Source organism: Nelumbo nucifera, chromosome 2 (genome assembly GCF_055504915.1).
Source record: "Nelumbo nucifera cultivar China Antique chromosome 2, China Antique-T2T, whole genome shotgun sequence".
NCBI classification, from domain to species: Eukaryota; Viridiplantae; Streptophyta; class Magnoliopsida; order Proteales; family Nelumbonaceae; genus Nelumbo; species Nelumbo nucifera.
The window spans coordinates 633,861-642,535 of record NC_142650.1 but is presented as its reverse complement, the minus strand read 5'-3'; the positions used below and the strand labels follow the sequence as shown (position 1 = coordinate 642,535).

Below are 8,675 nucleotides of genomic sequence, written 5' to 3'. Positions count from 1 at the left end.
CATAACACCTTCGGATTGGTTGGGGTCCAACCCAAAACCAATCCATTGACAACCCTAGGAATGTCCACGGTAACATTGATATACACATATGCATAGCTTAACAAACTGATACTATAAATTTCATTAATAATCATCTAAAAGGTTAGACAATTTAAAATAAACAAAGTTTAATAAATAATAATTATTATATGCGATATAAAAAGTACATTCGTCTAAAACATTAGTCATAAAAAAGTCTTTTAAATAGATAATTAAGATTATAGAGGCAAAAATATTCAAAGTTGGTATGATTGTGGGATTTATGGCTCGAGAGTCGTGCCTTTGCTGAAACTTGGCAGTGAAAAATAAATAAATAAAAACTTTGCACAAATCTGCAATAAGACCTGGACAATTACTCTCTAGTGTCTACCTTAGATTCACTGAAATATTATTTCATCATCATCCTCTCTATTTACTGTTTTACTTTTTATACAAAGGGTACAAAACATAAAACCCTTATGGTACAAATGAAGTCGTACTACCAAAAGGGACAACCTGAGAAAGAGAGAGAGACAGTTTGATGGTTTCCATCTTGGAAAAATAATAACTAAAAACAAAAATAAAAGAAACGAAGGAAAAAGGGCATCAACATCACAGCCATTTTAGAGATTATAGAAGACCAAATGGCTCAGGAAGTGGCTCAAACCGGTGATCGAAGGTGATCCCCTTATCAGACTTATCATCAACGTTGTGCAACCAGTTAGTGTTCTTCAGGTCCTCTTTGAGCAGAATTGCATCATAACGGGAGCTCTCGTAAATGTCCATTTGACTCAGTTTTGCTGAAAGCCGACCATCACCTTCCTCAGCCTCATTATGCAGGGACTTATCAATACAGTTTCCATTCTCTGAGATGCCTCCATTACTGCTGGCGGGTGGGGCACCATTACTGCTGAGGAAAGACGAAGCATCCAAGACACGAATAGGTTGGCTTTTTAGGTTACTGCGGATGCTCTGAGGGAAAAGAGTAGTTCCAGACAGAGAACGGACGCTCCCTGTGCCATTTCGGATGTCCTGCGTTAAAGAATAAAGAACTTTTAGTTAAGAGGTAATAATGTAGATTTAACCTCAAAGTTTAATAAACAGATGGGGTAAAAAGTAGTCAACCCCTTTAAAGTCCTGCTTGGTCAGAATTTGGATCTGTGGAAGATTTCTAACCATTTTATATATGAGGGATATCAGATATGTTGGCATATATCATATGCACACAAAGATATTTCTTGAGAATTTAAAAATATTACTCAGGAATATCAGCATGGCAGACTGAATGGCTTGGGCTTCAGTCCGACTTTGCATGGAACTTCCATGAGTCAATGACAGCAAAGTCAGAATGGAGTCTCCTGACATCCACACTTGTACTTTCTGTTTTCCTCCTATAACAAGAGATATACCATATGCCTGAGAGCCATGTCAAGTGACTTTTTTGAGATTGTTCTTCCAAATCCAGTACTCTCACTAGTAGTTGTGGGTTTTGTTAGTCTCCGGACTGTAGGCTCCAACACTGGCGGTGTCTTCTGCAATTCAGGTGCCTCAACATCATGTCCATTGGTGTGCAAGCGGCCCCTCCCTGAAAGTTCTGCAAGTCTTCCCCTTGAAACAATAGGTGATGACTGCCTTCTTGGTGGATTCACAGGCCCAGATGTCTCTAAGTTTCCCCTGACCGTGACAGCAACACTTGGCCGAGACCTACCAGCAGAAATGGGCCTATCTGGCAATGTGGTCCTCAGGTTTGGTGGTGTATCATGTGGGAAATCAGGAAGATCAATAGGCTGTGGTGATGGCCGGGCCCTTGGGCCTGGGGAGCTTCCTCGGGAAGCAGGTGCTGTGCTTCGGCCATTTGGAAGGACCCGCCCAACAGATGCTGAGCGAGCTACCACTGGAGCTGGCCCTGGAGCTGCTGTTTGGGTTCGACGGGTAGGAGTTGATGGCCGTGAGTTTGGTCGAGATGCAGAACTTAAGTTTGCAGAGACTTGAGGCCTAGAACTTGAGGTAGAAGGCCTTGAGTTTTGGGACACTCTTGGCTTATCAACGGAAGAGATGTTGGGGCCAGGATGGGATCTGGTTGGTGTGGATGGTCGCGATGACAATGGCCGAGCAGATGGGGTGGAAGGTCTCGTAGTAGAGCGGGTAGTAGGGGTGGATGGCCTGGATGAAGATGTGACTGATGCTGAGCTTGTGTTGAGAATTGAGGAAGATCTGTTGGAGCTAGATGAGTAGGTAGTGTAGTGCATGGTAGAAATGGAAGGACGGGTAACAGAACCACTTCTTGTTGGTCTTGATGAATAGTTGTTCTCTGAGTGTGTCATAGAAAGCTGAAAGAAAGAGAAAATAAGAAATTAGCCATGCATATTCTATTTACTATTTTTGAGAAGAGGAAAATAAATAAAGCATAGAAACACAAAGAGGTTTCTCTCTCTCTCACAGACACATTAAATAAAGGAGAAGCTGTACCCTGTTCTTTGTATCTTTTACTTACTATCTTAAATTTTATCATATAAAATAATAACATTTTTTAGTTGCTAATTTGACATGAAATTGCTCCATTAAATGCTGATTATATTGGTATTATTTTTTGAAGTATTGAAATTAGTATATTTGAGGTACTATTGTTAGATATGTTGATTTGCCGTGAGGAAATTAATGTTGTTACTAAATTAAGTAGTATGTATGCTGGATGGTATATAAAGTTAGGGAACTACGCAAAACTTTTTTTTCCCTTTCTTTTATGAAATTCTTAACACCTAGGCACCCCACTGTCTCCTAGAATCGCCTAGACACCTTGACAACTATGCCATTGTAAATAACAGTCTTTGCTGGGAAGGTGGCACCGCTGATGATAAGAGACACTTTATGGGGAGAACTGGACTAAGTTGGATTTAAACCAAAGCCAAAGCAAGTCGAACAGCACAACTTAAACTGGATCTGATCCACTGGAAGGCCTATCTTTGAGTTGAGTTGCCTAATTGAAGACCTCTGCTTAAAACCTTGCTGATCAACAAGGGAATCAAAAGACAGTTTAGTTTAAGTGGAAACTTTTAAGAGGGAATACTCCAGTTAGAACCAATCAGACATGTCACACTCCCCTCCATATATATAGAAGACCTCTAAGGGGTCCCATCACTCCGTAAATCATATAAGAAGCTTCACTAGTTTATCAAATTGGAAGAGCATAACCATCAGATATAAAGATTATTTTATATTGCCAATGGTTAAACTAAGTTCTTTTTTATGTGTTCAAATTTCAAAAGACTACAGTAGATTAGACGGGTAGTAGCAATTATGACCAGATTGCACTCATGCTCTCCCCTAGGCAACAAAAACAGTCAAGAGGAGGGAGGAGAAACAGTTATGAAGGTGATGTACACCATTGCAGTTTTAGAATAAATAAATTTATAACTTAGATCAAAGTGAATAGTGATGAACAAGAAGAAATTGAAACATGTACCCTTGAAGTCTTAGTTGTGGAAACTGATCTAACCAAGGAACTGCTTCTTGGAGCCAGTAAGGTTGGAGGGGACTCACTTGTATCTGATGAAGAGAAAAGAGGTGTCTCAGGAGGGGTGAGAAGCCTATTCATGGAAATTAAAGGAAACAAACATTAGCTGTCAAATGCTAGTTTGAGTTCAATTTTCTAATTATAAATCATCTATCTAAGAATATACTTACACCTATTTGTTAAGGGAAAGAAGAACATATATACAACCATACTTGTCGGTGGTAAGATTATATCATCAACCTCAAAGACTTAGAAACAAAATAAGATTGTTTCATTTCCATACTATGCCATTGTGAAAAAAGAAGATTCTTTCACAGAAATGTGATTCCACAACTAGATGAGTACAAAAGGAACTTGCAAAACAGACTCATTTTGGTTGAGAATTGACTCAGGTTTGTTGGGCTAGGAGCAATAACTTGATCATAGCCTCTATAGACCAAATAATACGATGAGAAACACCCAACAACATTCTCAGGCAAGAAGATCCTAGCACTGTCGGACCTCACACTAACAAATTTTACCATATTAAGGATCTAGACTTCAAGAGGAATTGAATTCCCATTGTCTCTTACTGGTTAGCACTTAGCTAAATAGAAAATGCAATTAGCGAATAGAAGACCACCATGGCCAACCAGAGAGATGGAGAGAACTTTATTCAATATAGGAATGAAACTATTAAAGCTAGCAAGCAAGTAAATGACAAAAAGTGATCCGAAAGATAACAAGCATACAAATTACATCAGGGAGAAAATTATGGACAGAACGCATACCAGTCATAATCATGCTTTCCCCCATCCACTGAAGAGAGTAGATCGTCGATTCCATTCCTCGCTAGTTTTACTGGTCCAACCGATATTCTCCCCAATTTCGTCGACACTGAAGGCATTCATAACCAGAGCTATTAACAAATATGATATTTTTTTCTTAAGAAAATATCAAAATAACAAATTTGACTTTGACTAATTTCTTCTCAAAAATTTATCAGGAGGAAATCAAACATTGGTGACTTGGCGTTCCTCCTGAAGTATTTAACTAAGCAACTAGAGTTATAAAGGGCGAAATGACAAACAGAAAATAATAATGATAAATAAATTGTAGAATCAAATAAAAACGAAAAAGTGAGAAAAATATTTAACATCATTCTTAGGCCAGAAAATAATACTATAGTAAATATAAAGTTCTAGCGAAGAAATACGGATGCCATCTAAATTTGCACAGGTGCACCTAGGAACATCAACCTAATCTTAATCAACATCAAATAGCAAGAACAGCCTGCCAAAAAAGAAATTTCAGGATATTAATAGAAAATGACCACAATGCTCCTATATGTGACCTCAATCCCACTACTATCAAAAGAATAAGATAAGTTTAGAGGGGGTATTCTAGTCGATTCAAGATAGAAAACGGAAAAGATCCGGGAGATTCAAACCGAGAGTCAGGCGGTGAGATCCGTACCGTCTGGTTCGTCAGATGAAGTGATGGGGAGGCTCCGGCGGTTCCTGGAGAAGAGATCCAAGTTTTCATCCGTATCTCTCGAGATGGCAGCGATGCTCCGACCTCTCCGGAGTTGCGATCCCGCCGGAACAATCCTCCCTCCGGCCAAAGAATCCCTTGAGATGCGATTCATATCGACGAATCTGAAAGAAAGACCATGGATAACACAGAGAGAGAGAGAGGGGGGGGGCTGTGGCAGAAAATGCAATAGTAGTTACAAAGCGAGAAGTATAGCTGACGATGTTCTTGGAGAGAGAGAGAGAGAGAGTCGTGGATCTGTATTTGGTGCAGTTGTGAGTAGTGACTACGGAGCTCTCGCTCCTTGCCATCCCTATCCCTATATATACGGTTGGTTATACATATCACATAATAATACATTGTCTTGTCGGTTTATTACCAGTTTACCACATCCACACCTGGGCTCAGTGTAATTTTAGTTTTACTGCTTGGTGCTTATTGGGTATAAGTAGAAACAGTTTAGTTGGTGTCTCCTCTCAATCTCTCACTGATAACTCACACCGGCAATTTGAGCCATCCGATTGAATAGGATAAAATTGATCTTTGAATAACCCCATTAATCAAGATATGAGTCAAAATTACTATGACACCCTTCGTTGACCTTAAGATATTTGTTATTGGGAGTTGGGATGATCGTCGGCCGCCCGGCCGGGTCAGTGACTCTGCATTTATTATTTTATTTTGGTAGACAAATAAATATAATAATAATAATGATTAGTGAAGAAGCATTACATTATGATCCATGATGATGGTTAGAGTAGAGAGAGAGAGCAGCTAATGCCTAATGAGTAATCTATGATCCCAACATCCATCCATGCTTTTATGCTTTTTACACAAGATATATATACATATTTATGCCTCAATCCCATAATGATATAAAAAAATTAAGCCAGGTCATTAATTTACGATCATTTACCAATAGTTGGATATATGATTAATGAGTAATTAGTTACGGCAATTATTGACCCACCATTGCTTTGCCTTGCGTCCTTTGCTTTCAAGTTTCAAGTTTGAAATTTTGAATACTCTCTTTTTCTTTTTTTCTTTTTTTTTTTATGATGGGTGGAGGTGGGTATCTCATGTTTGGCAACAAAATATGATTAATTCTACATAACATCCACATTGCCTCCCCCAGTCCCTCTCCGGTCTCCCCCCTTATTTTTAGTATAAATACTTATAAATATATACAAAATATACTCCTTTCAAATTAAACCTATAAAAGGTTTTTCGGAGTGAAAGACGACGTCGTGTTTTTTCTTTTCTTTCCTTTTTAAATTTTAGGCTTAACAAGGAACGAAACAAGAAGAGGAGGATTAATTGATCAAGGCTCCATTGAAGGAAACATATTAATATACATAGATAGATACAAGGCAAAGACGGTAACTCGTCGTAAGGGAATGTGGTCCTACCATTTCCATTGGTCTATGGAAGCACGTGTCCTCGTCAGATTTTGCATTTATTCTATATCTACATATAAAAACAAGGAGTCGGGAGGAATTACAAACATTAACATTAATTAATTATTAGCATCTTGTATGTGTAATGTAACTAAGTGTACAGGAGGAGAGGAGAGGAGAGTGGAGAAAAGGATAATAATGTGGGCGTTGTCCAATGTCCACCCATCAAACCCGTAAAAGATACAGATAGTACTACTACACTGGATCAGCTAATAGATCTGCCCGTCCTCCGGTTCGAGCATCTGGGCTGGGTCTGGGTGAACTGGTCCACTAAATATTGTTGTCTTGTTGGGTTTATTATCATTATTATTATATATGGTTGGTCATGGTCCATGTCCATGAAGTGAATAATATTAAATAAGAAAATTACGCGGCTTAGATAAATTTATTGCAAACTAAATCCTTCCGACTTAAAGCTAAAAGCTAATTGCCTAATGGTAATGGACCACTCCAGCACATGGTCTGCATTTGCATTGCAAGAGATTTACCATCCATGACCATAATATATGGCCATGAGATGGGATCAATGGGATCATGGGAATGGGAGGGAAGGGATGACGATATATATATATATATATATATATATGGACTAATAGGCAATAACCACGAATAACATAGAGACCCTTTACAACACAAAGCCTTGATTCGAGAGTTTGACTACACTACACATATCTTCCATACATGAATCATCATGATATTGCCATTATTAACCCAAACATCCGAATCCGACAGTTTGAGCCACTTGAAAGGACACAAACTTTATGGGCCGATCTTTTTTGACCACCAGATTCAGTCAGTCCCTCTTGTCTTTGTTGCTGTTTCTCTTGTTTTCATGATTCGTAATTCACACAACCTTTATGCAGTTTGCGTTGTTGTAATAATTCAGTAATTCACCCCCAGCTGCCTGTGTTATACTTTTGCAACTGGGGTGTCATTGGTTGTGGGTCGGATAAGGGTGAGGTGACACTCTGGAATCTGAGTATGCCTCCACAGACCCGACTTCAAATTGTGTGAAAACCCGAATTTGAACTTGAGCATCCATGATCCATCCCATTGGAATAATCAAGGAAGGATTTTTATACAATATGCTTGATTTACTGACCCGATGAATAGGGATTGTCTGTGGAGGACCTCCATATAAAATCTGCCACGTGTTTGCTTCCCATGGGCCACGGTAACCATAGAGAATCAACCTAAAAGCCCATCATTGCATTATTTATCCTACAATAAGAGTCCGGATCACCTGCCAATAAAATACATTCCAGCAACCTCAGACCACACATCTCATACGACCTAATCTCATGATGAGGTATGCGGTGTTAGATCATATTGGCAGAGGGTTAGAATGTGTTTTATTAGCCAAAGATCCTAACTCTACAAGAAAACTTGATCACATCTGTGCCCCACATTTGGGAGTAAGATGTTCCCAATACACTGTTGGAATATCCTGTGGGAAATTTGTGGGGCATAGATGGGAATTCAATGAGAGAAAACTTGCTAGTCCGTACACGGTACACGAGTCCAGATCTGTGCCTCACAACGTCCCATAGCACATTTTCGCCATGTATTGGGAACATCTCCGGATGATGATATCATTATTTCTGGTACTATCATCTCAATACACGGTGGAGATGTGATATAAAACGTTGTGGGGCACAGATGTGAATTCTACAGTACATTCTGATGTGTCGACTTTCAGTTTCAGCTATACCATAATTTGAGGACACGTAGCAAGTTTTTTGGCACAGACACCTCTAGTCTCTAGAACGCATGTACTGTGAGTTACAGTGAAGTGTGTTCCTCCAATATTGCTGGTTGGCTCACGAATCACGGTTGCCGGAGGATTTATTAGCACTTCCAAGTCCGGATGAAGTGATGCGGAGAAATTAAGGAAAATTTATGACGCTGGAAAGGATTAAAGAATTTTGATCGATCAAAATCAAAATCCATCCATGATTTTGATTTTGATAAATAGTATGCATTGATTGCCACGTTTATGATGCGAAACTCCATGCTGTATGGTAGTAGCATCCAAATTCCAAAGAAAGGAGGATAAGTGCATATATAGCCCAAACAAATTACTTTATCCGTTCAAAAGAGAAAAGACCATCGATCTTGTATTGAAAAAAAGGAAATTTCCTTTGTCGTCGTTTAAAGTTATATATTTGATAGTA

The 8,675-nt window shown here is 39.0% G+C and overlaps 1 protein-coding gene across 2 annotated transcripts; it reads right to left on the bottom strand.

The window, feature by feature from the left end:
• Window positions 1–384: 384 nt before the first annotated feature.
• Window positions 385–5,343, bottom strand: LOC104588369 (uncharacterized). 2 transcript variants are annotated; one of them, XM_010246258.2, is made up of 5 exons: window positions 4,988–5,343; window positions 4,303–4,408; window positions 3,482–3,605; window positions 1,428–2,348; window positions 385–1,050 (listed from the first exon to the last, which is right to left on the bottom strand). In XM_010246258.2, the coding sequence occupies exons 1-5, from the start codon at window positions 5,157–5,159 to the stop codon at window positions 649–651; spliced, it is 1,725 nt and encodes a 574-aa protein (XP_010244560.1). In that variant the 5' UTR covers window positions 5,160–5,343; the 3' UTR covers window positions 385–648. The 2 variants fall into 2 exon arrangements, with proteins under 2 accessions (XP_010244560.1, XP_010244562.1); XM_010246260.2 differs by having other exon boundaries at window positions 3,482–3,564.
• Between the last annotated feature and the right edge of the window lie 3,332 nt (window positions 5,344–8,675).

Bases quoted from the DNA above. Each gene is read 5' to 3' on its own strand.
- LOC104588369 (XM_010246258.2), bottom strand. From the start codon at position 5,159: ATGAATCGCATCTCAAGGGATTCTTTGGCCGGAGGGAGGATTGTTCCG. The intron at 4,409-4,987 runs GTACGGATCTCA...GAATGCCTTCAG, and splicing joins TTCATCTGACGAACCAGACG to TGTCGACGAAATTGGGGAGA. The intron at 3,606-4,302 runs GTATGCGTTCTG...TTCCATGAATAG, and splicing joins GGAAAGCATGATTATGACTG to GCTTCTCACCCCTCCTGAGA.